This window comes from Pholcus phalangioides, unplaced genomic scaffold (genome assembly GCF_987345545.1).
Source record: "Pholcus phalangioides strain wild (caught in Gottingen) unplaced genomic scaffold, Ppha-v1.0 ptg000017l_1, whole genome shotgun sequence".
NCBI classification, from domain to species: Eukaryota; Metazoa; Arthropoda; class Arachnida; order Araneae; family Pholcidae; genus Pholcus; species Pholcus phalangioides.
The window spans coordinates 3,086,248-3,101,242 of record NW_028301610.1 but is presented as its reverse complement, the minus strand read 5'-3'; the positions used below and the strand labels follow the sequence as shown (position 1 = coordinate 3,101,242).

Below are 14,995 nucleotides of genomic sequence, written 5' to 3'. Positions count from 1 at the left end.
CCCCATCTTTTCTGAATCACCCTGTACAAAAGAGTGTGAAAGTATTGATCTTTGAAATATAAAGAAAGTCGCGAGCTGTAAGTCTGTCTCTAACTGTAAGGATGCGGTTAAAAACATTGGTCAAACTGGATAGATTCTATTTTAGAAAGAAACTTGAAGAAAAGCACAGCAACACTTCTGCAAATCTACAATTGTTTAATTTAAAATTACAAATGAGAAGAATGAAATAAAAACCGAAGAAATCTGTTCTACTCTGAAAGCTCCTTTTGTTTGAAATTCTTGAGTGAACTTTGTTTACACAGTCTCTTAGCAGAGATTCCAACAGTAATCTGCCATCATATGAGTATCACATCTGCCCTGATATCAGTCCTCCACTGCCTTTATGTGCTGGTGAAATCGTTCACCCTTTTTTTTTCACTAGTGTCGCCAAGAATCTCAGGAAAACGGCTGTGCATGTAATGAACGAATCAGATCCCCGCTTTCCGCCCTGAATCCATGAAATCAGGATCCTTTAGGAGCTTCTTGATTTGAGGACCATCAAAAATATTCCAGTTTCAAGTTTTTCTGTACTTATTCCATTCACTTCTTGTCTCATGTATGCAAAGAAAGGGTGGTCAAGATCTTTCATGAACTGTTTCATTTACCGTAATTTCATGCGCAGGAGAGGCAAGATGATTTTGTCTCGTCCGACTAAGGTTTCACGAATGACATTTCTTTCTCCAACAGCCATGTAATCTCTCATAGGCCGCTCTATTCTTATCCAGTGGTATTTCTTGGCTCTGCTATCCCATAGACACAAGAAACAAGGACATTTCGTGTAGCCTCCTTGCTGGCCAGGGAGAAAGTTAACCATTTTTAAGTTAAAACAAATTACCCATCGTGAAACCTAATCTTCTTCATGACCAAACCTATGGCATCATATTCTTCTTTCATTTTGGTTGAGTGAGCAATGGGGATTGCAGAGGCTGAATCGGAATATGTCCACTTGCTGCGGTTATTTTGGTCTGTGTCAATAATATTCAAAATACAAAAATAATAGCATCAAATTTGGGGTTCCCTCAAAACCACACATTGGAAGTTTTTGATCCCTTCTCTTTCCATTAGTACACTGTCTTAGGTGTTCTGTACAAGTTTTACACACAATGTGTGTTTCTCCAAACTTCCCCTTGGTCACCAAGCCTAACGCCAAAGTACTCAAGGTAAGTTCTTTTAACAAAATCGGGAATGACTTTTCTGCTCTATTTTTAGGACAAGACATATGTAGCAAAATGCACCAGAATGATTAACACAACGTCGTCGACTGGATGTCATTCTTTCTTTTCATCAATCTTGAAAACAAAGAAACACGTTCTGCTCAACTCATTCGGTAGTAAATTGCCTGTGACGATAGACTGAAGTTGGGCTCGGTTTGAAAGAAAACAAAGAACTTTATAGGTTGTATTAGGTGTAGACACTAGGTTATGCCAACAAATATGGCTTCATACAACCAGCTAATAACAGTACAGGGAACAAGGAAGAAAAAAAGCAGGAATTAATCCACATAAAACTCCTCAACATACCCACTACTCAATAAGTTGTATAGTCAAACATTGCATAATGTAGCTATGCTGAATCTCAAAATGTAGAGCTAATAGAGAAAATCCGTTTTCACATTTGAAATCAGCATACCAAATATAGTCAAATACAGTTAAAAAATTTCATTCACCAAACAAAAAATTTTTGTTTTTTATGTAAAGCTATGTAATGGTAGCAGAAGCCTACAGACATTAGAAATAAGTAGAGAAAATCGATCAGTCTTTTCTTGAAACTAGTGTAAAACTTCTCAACTAGTCAAATTTTATTGAAACTATAGAACACCTGAGAGATGGAATATTTTTGTTTATATTCTCTAAATCAAATTTCTTCAAGATGATGAAATAATGAAAATGTCTCTAATGCTTGAAGACATTCAAGTGAAGCACATTGTGAATACTTAAAACACTCACTGGTGTGCTTCTGAACACTGCCGGTTTTTATTTCTTCAATTAAAAAAATTGTTGGTTTTTATTGAAATTGTGTGATTTAGAAATGAACTTTATTTTATTTTTTACTTTGATTTTAGGACTTTTCACACGAAGAGAGACAAAAGAGTTTTATCATCAACGCTTTTTCCAATTTAAAGGATGGGATTTAAGTCAGCTTGCGAGAGATGGTTTGATTGGCGTTGAAGCTACCTTAAAACTAGTCAGAACGTGAGCAATAATACAATTAATTAAAATTCGTTAAACTATGTCTGATGACTATACTAAAAAATATGATTGGTAGATTTCAGATTAGATCATATTAATTGCATTGAAGGCCGTCGGCCCCCTACAATAAGGTGGCACAACAACTAAACTATATTCATCTATCTATAAACACATAAAAAATCATCGGGGATAATTAAATACAGATTGCAGTTCGCAAAATAGATAAAAAAATCACAAGCAACTCAATTTTTTTTTTTTTAATTTCAAATTTCCTTTATTTAAGATTTTTAAACACAGTTACAAAACATTTAGGGGCTAGGCAAGCTTGTGAGCCCACAAAACAATATGCGATACATATCTGTCGGCATAAATAGTAACGAGAGAAAAAAAGAAAGAAAAAAACACACATATATATAACACCAAGAAATAAGTGGCAACAGGAATGGAATTGATAAACAAAAAAATTTGGCATTTAGCAGCGTATGCAAGATAAAAGAAGATTACATTACAATATCAAACAGATAATTTAAATCTTCTTGAGTTCACAACCAACATTTTAAATTGACAAAAAAAGATGTACATGAAGGTTGTTCTTTTATTAACTGAGGAAGTAAATTAAATATTTTGGGAGCTAAATAAAGGGAAAATTTTTGGAAACGAGTTTTATTTGGCCTTGGTACCTGTATAGCATGACGTCTAAATTGCATTCCAGTAATTTCAGATTGAGATGGCCAATTCTTTTATAAAACATTTTTAAACTTTTATAAACGTACAAATGTTGCAGAGGGAGTAGCTTTAATTGATTGCGTGAGTATGCGGGAGTCTATTTTTACTCAGAATGATACGGATGAAGGACTTCTGTGTGACAAAAAGTGAAGAAAGATTGCTGAAGTATGTCCCACCCCAACATGTAATGCCGTAACTCAATCTAGATTCTACTAACGCAAAATAAAGAAGTTTTAAAATAGATTGGGAACATTTATTCCTGATAAAATAAAATTTCCTAATGCTCCGATTTAATTCTACACTCAAATAATTAATACGTGTTTTCCAGGATAGTTTTGAATCTAAAAAAATCCCCAGATACTTAAAGGTGTCTACTTTATTTACAACTGTGCACATACAATCCGAGATACAGCCATCTGTCATACTATGATATTTTAGGACACCAAAATCATCGAAAGTACCAGAACCAAATAACATATATTTATCAAGGAAACAGTTATTTTCCGGATATTATGCTGAGGTGAGCTCGGAAAGAAAAGTCATCACGTCTCCGCCGGGACTCGAACCCAGGCTCTCTTGCATACCGGGCAAGCATGCTACCATCTACACCACTGGAGACACATGAATCTGCCTTCCTAATTTCACGCACTGTGTCGTGAGGCGCTGAAGTAGAGGCATTAGTAGCCTCTCTTAACTTCAGGAAATGGCCCCCGGGTGGGACGGTTTAGAGAGATATAGATGGCTTTTTTCCATCTATATCCTTTCCATCTATATATATATATATAAAAAAGCCATCTATATCTCTCTAAACCGTCCCACCCGGGGGCCATTTCCTGAAGTTAAGAGAGGCTACTAATGCCTCTACTTCAGCGCCTCACGACACAGTGCGTGAAATTAGGAAGGCAGATTCATGTGTCGCCAGTGGTGTAGATGGTAGCATGCTTGCCCGGTATGCAAGAGGGCCTGGGTTCGAGTCCCGGCGGAGACGTGATGACTTTTCTTTCCGAGCTCACCTCAGCATAATATCCGGAAAATAACTGTTTCCTTGATATCTCTGGCTGAAAAAAAAAAAAAAGCCATCTATATCTCTTTAAACATATATTTAGTTTTATCTGTATTTAATTTTAAATTATTATTTCTAAACCAGATATTTATTGAGTTAAGATCATTTTTCTCAAGTTAATTGAAGAGCTTTCAGAGTAACAAAGAGCTAAATCATCACCAAAAGCAGTGATTTTTCCTTTCAAATTAAAGTTACACAGGTCATTTATATATATTAGGAATAAAATAGGTCCAGTACTGATCCTTACCAGATGTAATTTGTCTTTTAGAACTCAAAACGGAATTTACTTTCACACTTTGAACTCTGTTAGTAAGATATGTTTTGTCGTCGTTCGTCAGAAACATTACGCTAATAATATGATTAGCATATTTCTTGAATGAATTACAGATGAAATCGAGTAATATCTAATTTATTTATTTGCACATGTGGTTTGTTTTTTAACAGATATAAATTTTTCTTTTTTATTGGCTCCCTTTATTACACATTCAATATAATAACAAGGACTTAAAAAGGTAGCAAACTCCCTCAAGAGTAATATTGTTGTTTGACTTCAGATTCCAACTTGACTCCGTTCAAAGTAGAGGGCTACGTCGTTTCAGCCTAACGAATACTGTGCTAAAAGATACGTGTCCGAAAGTACCACCATGTTCGTCCACCAAATACAGGACTATGGATGGAAGTTGTAACAACTTAGAGTATCGGGCATGGGGAAAGAGTCTTACAGCGTTTCCAAGACTATTACCTCCCAGGTATCACGATGGTGAGTTTTTTATTTACTTTGAAACAATAGAAATCTTGTCAAGGAAATAAGTCTCAGAAGACTCAGTAAGCACAGTCTGTCCTGCCTACTCTTTGCCCACGAAACTCGTGTCGGAGGTAAATATCCATCCATGGCGTAGCTGAATTCTTTTAAGCTTTTGATTTTCTCTAACTCATTTATTCAATGAAAAATACAATATTTATATGTTTTAAACTGGCTTTGTGGTTCACGAGCAATGGATATTTTCGTCTTTTAAAAAGGTATAAACACGCCTCGCGTCTCGTACGATGGTGGACCTTTACCGAGCGCAAGAGAAGTATCATATAGGTGCAATCCAGATTCGGATGAACCGAGCAGAAAATTTTCCGTACTTTTCACAGAGTGGGGTGAATTCTTATCTCACGACATTACTCTCACTGGTCTCAACAGAGGTAAATATCCATCGGCGGTAGTAGCTAAGTCTTTTTTCATTTTTCATTTTCTCTGGTTTTTTTATTAAAAGTTAAATTCAATATTTATATGCCTCTTAAATTTTTCATGCTTTAACGTTTTTCAGCACGTAATGGCGACGGAATAGCATGCTGTCACGAAGAAATTAGGAAAAACATAAAGCTGCTTCACCCCGCTTGTCTTCCAATTTATATTCCCAATAATGATCCTTTCTATTCACAATATAATGTCAGCTGTATGGAGTTTGTAAGATCTCTTCCAGCACCTCGTCCCGATTGCAGTTTTGGTGAGTTTAGCAGACTGTCATTTGTATTGCGTGCATTTTCATATATTTTATGAAAATTCTATGAAAATCTGTAATCAGTTGCCCTAAAAATAAGTCAATTTCCTCTTTCAGGTCCTAGGGAACAGTTAAATCAAGTCACAGCATTCATAGATGCTTCAATAATTTACGGATCCTCAGATAATGAAACCAAGCGTCTTAGAACGTTTGAAGGAGGTTAGTTTGAGAATTTTAAAATATGAAAAAGAAAGAAACAATTTATTGACACTTCTGAGTAAATTATTTAGAATGCATTTGACTGAAGTTAGGATACCAATCGGTTCTTTTATTCATTAAAGGTATGTTAAAAACATCCTACGGCAATAGAGAAGAGGTTCTACTCCCCAGAAATATGGATTCAGAATGCAATACGAAATGTACGAAATGTACTTTCCAATCTGGTAGGTTTACAATCTATTATATAAATGAATGTTGGTACTTTTCTATAAAAAGAAATATTTTCAGCGAATATTAGATATATACTCTACGTAAAATTACTACTATTTATACCCTTTTTTTTTGTAGAGAATTAGTTTTATTTCGCAAACAATCTTATAAATTTGATAAAGTAAGTGTGAATTTAATTTTTTATGGTAAAACCATAGAATTTATATACATGTTTCTATCATCCACCTCGTTAAACAATTTGCCTGTTGTAGCAATGAATTTGTATTAATTTGCATATAGCCTAATCAAAATTTGAAATACTTATGTGCGTTCTGTTTCAGGAGATCCGAGAGTAAACCTACATCCTTTGTTGACAGTAATACACACTATATGGATGAGAGAACACAACAGAATTGCTGAAGCTCTGGGTCGACTCAACGCCGGATGGAATGATGAAATCATTTTCAGAGAGACAAGAAGAATAATAGGAGCAGTTTTACAACATATAACATATTCTGAATATTTACCCCTTTTATTGGGTTATTAAGTGTTTTGATCATTATTTCTCTCTCTACTAGTATCTATAGATACTAGATCAATCTATAGATACTACAAATCTTGTGCATATAAACCGAAACACTTTTTTTGTATTTCTATTTCAAGCATACACACGGAATCATTAATGTGCATAAAAATTCTGTCTTCGCGTTTACGTATCATGTTACCTTACAGTATAATGCAGTTCGAGTCTCTTCTTTACGTCGCGGTCTTTCAAGTACTTTCATAAGAATAAAACATGAATACTAATTATTTTCATTTCTTCCGTCAAATTTCCAAATAATCTTCTAGGTAGTAAGATAATGTCTTCCTTTAAACTGTCACCAAAGTTGGCCGGCTACAGTTTCGATTACGATGACAAACTGAACCCTGGGATCACGAATGCTTTTGCGGCAGCTGCTTTCCGGATGGGCCATACTCTTGTTCAAGTAAGTCTGAACTAGCATTCGTTTTTTTTTAGATATTTTACATTCTCTGCCGCTAAAATTACGTTATACATTAGTTTTGAGAAAAATCATGACTAAATTAACAATTTATTATAACAATTTGTCATTTACGATTTCAGGGTAAGTTCAACTTGGCTACAAGAAAAAATGAACGACTGTCAAATTTATCGTTGAAAGGATTCTATGAAAATCCAAGTGTGTTATGCAATAAAGATTCTGTGGAGACACTCATCCTCGGCAGTGCTAAGCAAGCTTCGCAATCTTTCGACAGATATGTTAGTGAACATGTGAGTAGCATGTATATTGATCGATAGCTTCATTTGATTTTTTCTTTCCGATTTTCGAAATTATGACTTATACAGATGCCATTCTGTTTGAATACGAATACGGAGGCCTCAACAGATAAAAATGTCCAAACGAGGTGGATGATATGGAAGCTAAATTTATCTAAAATACAGCAACGTAAAATAAGAGCAATTATCACGAAAAAGATAACGATTACGATAAAATTATAATACCATGCCCTCATGGAAAGTTTTGGTTGTCTTATCCAATTATGGATAGCTTCTCGATTGATCCCATTATAAACATAGTATTTGCCTTTAAACTTGTCAATGGTGTTAGAATTCACGACCCCCAGAGTTAAGCTATTTAATTTATTCGCAACCTTGTTAGAGAAAAATTCCCTGCGACACCATAGTCTGAAGTTGTCTCTCACGCTACTGGTGGAATCGCTACCAGTGTGCTCGCTCGTGAAAGCAACAGACCTACAACGGTACAACTATTCAATTATTACTATACTTCACTCCCAAATATAGACAGCAGCACTGAAAAGTCAGATACAAAATTAGATACGCACTCAGGCTGTTAGGTACACAAACTCACACTACTGGTACCCTTAATCAAGTCTCAATGTAGGTATAGTCTTTTACCTACAGAGTTGTTATAAAATAAAAAAATAATAATAGAACACAGTTATATATCTATATATCAAAGTGTTCACTCGTATTGTTGTTTAAAAGGTGATTCCTAAACCACTGGTCTCAGAGGAAACTATAGATTACAAAGAAATGTTTCCGATGTTTTCACCCATGATTCTAGAAGACATTCTAGTCAAAAAAGGAAGAAAAAAAGGTTAGGAAATTTAATATTTATACGGTCCCTGTGTTCTATATAAAAGATTTTCAGTAGAACATCGCTCATGTATATATATATATATATATATATATATATATGTAAACAGAGGTATAGGTAGTTAAAAATTCGAAACATTTTTCTTAGGTGCAAAAAGAAGGGAAGTTAATATAGAAAACACACACGCATTGGTACATTACATTGATATTTCAAATAATTTTGGCTAATTTAATTCATACATAAAGGCCCTAACACCACCTGATGTTGTATCATCGGAGGAAATCTGAAGAAAATTATATCGGTTATACTATAAACTATGGTGTGTTATCAACCAAGCTTGACTGGAATAACGCATTTTTTGATAAGGAATATGGGTAAAATTCACAAAATTCAACGTTTCATTACTCGATCAATTTTGGCCGTAAGAGAATGGTTTTTTTTAACATATGAATGCATGAAGAACGTTTCACTAGACACGGTACAGATACTGCCGAGAAAGTTCAAATTTGTAACTTTTTAGAAACAATTTTTTTTTATACTCTAAAGACATCTAGGATGACCAGCGGCGAAATGAAAATTAAGACGTAATACAGTACAATACGATTTCTCTCATGATTTATTATTTATACCATGAATTTATTTTCTAGTTATCAAAATATTTATTTGCCACTTCAAACGAGACTCATGGGTTGGATCTTGTCGCACTGAATATTCAACGTGGTAGAGATCACGGTCTTCCCGGTTACAACGAATGGAGAGAACATTGCAGGTTGCCTCGGATTAGGAACTTCGAGGAGCTCCAGAAAGTAATGGATGAAGCATCAGCGAGAACATTCAGTCGCTTATACAGGTAATGGAAGTTTTTTTTTTAATTGTTTACCGCTGTCGAAATTAATTGGATCGAAAAGCATTATATAAAAATTAAATTTGTTTAAAACAGAAAAATAATTAAATCTGGATTACCTTTGAGATCATATCGATCTGAACGATCTTTCAACTTAGAGATTTTTTTCTCTGAGAAAAGTAACCTTTATGGTCGATGTTTATCACATTCTCAGTTTATATTTAGCTTATATCTGTGAATATTTTTGCTTACCTTATCGTATAGGAGCGTCGACGATATCGACCTTTTCCCCGCCGGAATCGCAGAAATACAGTTGCCAGATGCGAATCTCGGACCAACGTTCACTTGTATCATAGCAGAACAATTTCGTCGATTGAAGCATGGAGATCGATTCTGGTATGAAAATGGAGGAATGGAATCATCTTTTACTCTACGTAAGTCATCAACATTCTGCACAAACAATATTGACATCTATTTTGGATCGAAATTATGTGCTTTACTGCGCCTTCGTTCAACTAACAAAACATCATTATTACTATTACTCTCTTCGTGGTTAAGTACCAAATTCTGCTACAAATTTTCATTACTTTTATTCAGAACAATTGGAGGAAATTCGAAAAGTTACTTTTTCAAGAATACTTTGCGACAATGTAAATTTGGCATCTATTCAAGTTGTAGCATTCTTAAAGCCAGCAAACTGGTAAGTTCGTAACAGAAATTACTGCAACATTTGTTTTTGATCTACTTACAAGGAAAGGGTCAAAAGTCTTCAAAAAAAAAAAAAAAATTGCCGCTGATTCTACTCATTTAAATATGCCCAAAAATATTCGAAAAATTCGGCGAAATTATTATGGGTCACTAAAAAATGTAAATATTAATATTTTGAACCACAATAGAGGCCAAGAATGAATTTAAAAATTCCGCAACCCTAGAGTCTTTCGGCCGTATTCACCACTCACGGTCCTGAAACGCGGATCAGTTGAAACCTGTTTCAGTTTTAGAGCGAATTTGGTATTCACCAGTGAGTCTCGAGTGCGTATCAAGTAAAACTCGGTTCAGTTGGCGAGTATTTGGCGTATATTAGCTTGGCGAGAGTAGATCCGATGCTGATTGGATGAAGGGTTTTTGATCTTTTAATGAAGTAGAAAACTCAATGGATTCAAAACACAAGGATTCTTGTGTTTACGTTTTTCAACAATTTTTTTTTTCGATAAGCAAAATATGGTTTTATCATCCCCTTTTTAATGGAAATTCCATTTCATTCCAGCTACGTTTTTCTTTCCTACTCCCAATATATCTATAATGATGGTTTTTAATTTCGCTGCGGAATTGCTAATATTCTCAAATTAGATAAATTATATATATCATTATTAGCAAATAATTTATATCGCATGTATTGTATTTTCCCACGTATAATCAGCGTATGCGATTTTCATTGCTTTGAAGAGAAAAAAATGTATTTATCAGCACATACAAATTCTATTAATCGTGAATGAAATGAAGGAAAAAAGGATGGTCGCAATTGTGTAAAATTTATATTTTAAAAAATACTAATAAAGTTAAAAATTTTTCTAAAATAATTATCTGAATATTTTTTAAATTACGATTGTTTTGTACCTGAAATCACAATTTTGTAAACACTAATAAGATAAGCACATTAAAATTGAAAAGTACAAAGTTCAGTAAATTTGATTTCGAAAAAAAATTTTTTAGTGCTAATAGTAATTCTTGTGATGGATATTGAATATTAAATTATTGAATATTAAATTATTGAATATTAAATTATTGAATATTAAATTTGTCTTTTCGACAAAAAACTGTTCCAACATATGCACTAGTTTTATGATTAGCTTACGTAAAAAGTTAAATTCAGTTGAAAACAGTTCATTATATTATTAGATATAAGTTGAAAGGACGTCCTTGAAGCTGAAAGATTCTTAAAAATAAAAAATCTGTAAACGAAGTTTCAAATCTGACAGTGAATACAAGCATTAGTGTATGCACAATTTTTTTTAATATGCAAAATGCATTGCCTTTGAATCATGTTCATGTTTAACTAAAGGGTAAATTAATAGCCAAGACTAAAAATGTAAAAAAAATTGACATATATTGGTAGATTCAATGTCATTATTCATCAACAAAATCATTTTCCATTCCTCTTTTTACTAGCAGGATTGGTAGTTAAATCTGGATTTTTTTTAAATATATACTGTATTTACATAATAATCTAGTAATTCGTTACTTTCAAAATTTACACTGTAACTTGAACATAATTAAAGCACAAATTCAAACTATGTAAAAAAAAGGCTAACATTTTCCTCACTTAAGAAATAATGACAAATCAATTATCAAACATAATTTATTCATATTTATATGGAAGTATTTGAGATAGCTAAAAAAAATTATGGTACGTGTAACACACACAAACACACATAGTAAATAAATAGAGATTTTCTTCCTTGATGAAGTCGGTTCATGTTCAGTAGCCACATTTTATCATAGATAGGTGTTTTCACCCTACTTTTGTTCCCAAATACTTGTTTCATCTGAAAAATTAAAAACATAGGTTTCATGAAAAAAAAAATTCCCTAAAGAATGAAGCAAATTATACTCATGTGTTGTGATTTCAAGTACAGTGGAATCATACTGCATAATACGAATAAAGCACATGTAATCAGCAATCACGTGGTACGAGTTATGTAATGATAGATTACTTAAATATTATAAATTTCACTCACTCATTGCCCAATGCTGGCATTAACTGCACATAAATAAGGTTCCAAAAAGTAATTTCATGAATTTTTGAATTGGTGTTTTGAGCACGAAAGGTATGATCACAAACTGAAATCTCGATAAAATGATATTCTGCAAATCAAGAAAAAATATCATTGTAGAGGGATTGCTGTTGTATGACAAGTAAAGATTCAAAATTCTTGAGAATATTGTCACGAAGGAGAATATTCGAGAATATTCTCTGGAAGGACTACTATTGTAAATAAATAACTTGAGAATATTCTTATTATTCTTAATGAGAATATTCTCCAGTTATTTATAATATAATTATATATAATATCCTAGAGAATATTCTCTGGAAAGGCTACTTTTATAAATTACTGGGGAATGTTCTTATCAAAAATAATAAGAATTATTCTCAAGTTATTTCTCATATTAATATTCTCATCTCACATCTCTAATCGAGCTGTAGCAGTTTAACATTATACTATAGGAATTTCCAAACAAGACTTTCAAAATATCGATGTAGAGGGATTTATTTTTATATCGAGTATCATTGTAGTGAGGTTTAACTGTAAATAATAAACCAATGAACTGGTATTTATATGCAAAATATCGATACACAAATAGAATGAAATCAGCTGATAATTATATGATTTTGGATAATGAGAATGCACCACAGAAAATATTTTTTGTTGTGCATGTGTTTTCATTTGTGCAAATACTGTGGATTCTGCTTATAAAGTTTTTTTTGTTTGTTTTTTTTTTCAAAAAATTACCATGAAAAATGTAAGCGGGGAAAATGCTTTAAACAGGAAATCTTAATAAAAATTAGTTCGAGTACTAAGCAGGAAAATATTATACGTGGGAATGTTATGAGCGAGATCGCCTGAATATAGAAGGAAAATGTCATGTTTACACACAGCAGCAAAATATCATGTAATAAATATATTCCTGCCAAGAGGTAAAAGCTACTGCTCGGCAATAATATAAATATTTTCATATTAGAGATGAAACATTTCATACACAAATCTATATTTTAGAGTGTTGGTGAATATTGTATTTTTTAGGAATTACAATGCACTACTGTAATGATCGCTTTTGCCTAGTACATTTTGTGAGTTCTTAATGTACGAGGCTCCTCAAGAGAAAAAGAGCCCCCACAAAAATGAGATCTGGTTGAAATTTTCTAGAATATACCAGGTAGGGCCACAGAAAAATTTCTCGTCTCGGAGGCCCCCCATCATGATCTTAAGATGGCCCTGGTTGGGGAAATTTTTTTTTGTATACAAGTGATACAAATTTTTTTTTTTGTATACGCTGTATACAAGTGACTATTCCTGCAATTCAAGAGAGATATTCATGACTTCTTTTCAGACCCATGATATATTATTTTCAGAGAGGAAAAAACTTCAAAAGCGTGACACTATGCCCCACCATTTTAACCTTTAGGTCAGGACCGTAAATAAGCTGGGCAACCGGAGCACTTCCCAAGGGCAGAGAGAATGGGGCCCTCACAAAACTGTATACTTCATTTTACATAATAATACTTTCAGGGGCCCTCACTCAAGAAAAAAGTCTGCATCGAGAGAGCCCACTACGACCCTGCTTCAGGTACCATAAAGACGAATTTGTCATTAATACGAATTACATGAGTATATTACACATACAATTCTATCATTATTTGATAATGATCATTGTTTTAGCGAATAAAGTTCAGATTTGAAGGAAATCATAGTAATGTATCATTACTCACCTTCTTTCGTCACTTGTTGATGGCTTCAAGAAGTAGTTGAAAGCTTTCATTGATCGGGGGTAATTATTTAACATATATTTAATACCTAAACGCGGTCACTCATCACCTTATAATTAATAAATTATTCTAAATTCCCTATTTCATTCCGGCTCATCGTAAAAACAATTCAGCGCGACCGCCATTACTACGTCGATGTTTGTGTTTGCAGCGACGATAATGCTCACTGCGCATGCGCTGAAACTCGATCCACCCTGCTGGATCGCCGATATCGGAGGTTCAGTTTCAGGCTCGAAAAGCTGGTCGGTGGATCTCGATTCGGGGGCGGTGAATACCAATTTTGAGGTGAAACGCGGTTTAGAACCTGGATCGCGTTCTGAAACTGGACTGGGAATACGGCCGTTAGGGAGACATCATTCGAACAACATATTATCATGTACAGCACAGATTAAGAAAGAGAGAAATGATTCGTTTCTAGATTAGAGACGTTGATGAAAAATCTAAAAAGTAGAGCCAGATGCGTGTGTGTGAGAAAAAAGAAGTTATTTATGAATATCGTAGCGCTAGAGCGGATAAGTAGCCAATTGTTATGATTTTTAACAAATTTTAGCGGCTTTAATAATTGTTCTCCGCTGCTATTTTTTTGTTTTTGTTTTCATGTGTTTCAGGGTGAGAAGAATGCACTTAACTTTTTTCATAACTTTTTTGAGGAAGACAACTTGAGAAACTTTCTTTGTTACGTATTACATTTTGTAGTGAAATATGTAGATATAATTTATGGAATTCATTATATATATATATATAATGTAAATATATAAAATAATATATATATTACAATAATATATAATGTAAATATAATTAATATATATATATATATAGCATATATAATAGCAGTGATTCAAAATTTGTCTTCGCTCTTCTCAGATTGAAAATTAAAACAAAAAGAAGGAATTTTCTCAAAAAAATTCAACGCAAATAGAGAGAATTCTGAGAATTAATTTTTCAAATCTCTCATTCCCGGTTAAATTAAAATTCTTGATGTTAACATGTTTTTTATTTATCCAACGAAACAATTTCATTCGGCTAATTTTTTTTAAAATTATATTCACAGGAATCCAATCGAAGTTTGTAGGGGTGACAAGATACCAAAAATGAGCTTGTTACCTTGGAGAAATGAACCAGTTTGGACATAAATGACTTCGCAATTGTTTTGAACATTTCTCATTTCATGATAATTTAATCAATAAAAACCATCATATTTTTCTAGTTGTTATTTTTTGCTGAAAGAAACGGATATTCACACGAATCTGTTTTTGGACAATGTTGACGCTCTATATACGTTTTTCCTCCCTACTCCCATTATAGTGAAATGTATTCGACCACCTGTGCATTAAATTTGACGCCCATCCGAACTTGCCACCCTAGACTATCTCACGTAGCTTCCCTGTAAATAACTACAGAGCGTAAGTTTCCCAAATTTATATTATAGAGTATGCACAAGTAAGTAATACGAAGTATATGATAAAACTCAGAATAAACTGGGTCTGGGATATTTTTTTCAATCAATATAAAAACCTCATTTAATTCATCA

The 14,995-nt window shown here is 33.3% G+C and overlaps 1 protein-coding gene across 1 annotated transcript in view; it reads left to right on the top strand.

Annotated features, from left to right (window-relative positions):
• The window catches only part of LOC149072113 (uncharacterized), a 54,225-nt gene extending 39,559 nt beyond the window's left edge, over nucleotides 1-14,666 (top strand). The window contains exons 20-32 of the mRNA XM_089246739.1: nucleotides 2,102-2,231; nucleotides 4,572-4,777; nucleotides 5,038-5,208; nucleotides 5,334-5,513; nucleotides 5,625-5,726; nucleotides 5,849-5,950; nucleotides 6,278-6,475; nucleotides 6,786-6,922; nucleotides 7,060-7,227; nucleotides 8,722-8,924; nucleotides 9,183-9,352; nucleotides 9,516-9,618; nucleotides 14,516-14,666. Coding sequence (XP_089102865.1) covers nucleotides 2,102-2,231; nucleotides 4,572-4,777; nucleotides 5,038-5,208; nucleotides 5,334-5,513; nucleotides 5,625-5,726; nucleotides 5,849-5,950; nucleotides 6,278-6,475; nucleotides 6,786-6,922; nucleotides 7,060-7,227; nucleotides 8,722-8,924; nucleotides 9,183-9,352; nucleotides 9,516-9,618; nucleotides 14,516-14,597 — 1,952 coding nt within the window. The 3' untranslated portion in view covers nucleotides 14,598-14,666. The remainder of the gene's footprint in view (nucleotides 1-2,101; nucleotides 2,232-4,571; nucleotides 4,778-5,037; nucleotides 5,209-5,333; nucleotides 5,514-5,624; nucleotides 5,727-5,848; nucleotides 5,951-6,277; nucleotides 6,476-6,785; nucleotides 6,923-7,059; nucleotides 7,228-8,721; nucleotides 8,925-9,182; nucleotides 9,353-9,515; nucleotides 9,619-14,515) is intronic.
• The last annotated feature ends 329 nt before the right edge of the window (nucleotides 14,667-14,995 follow it).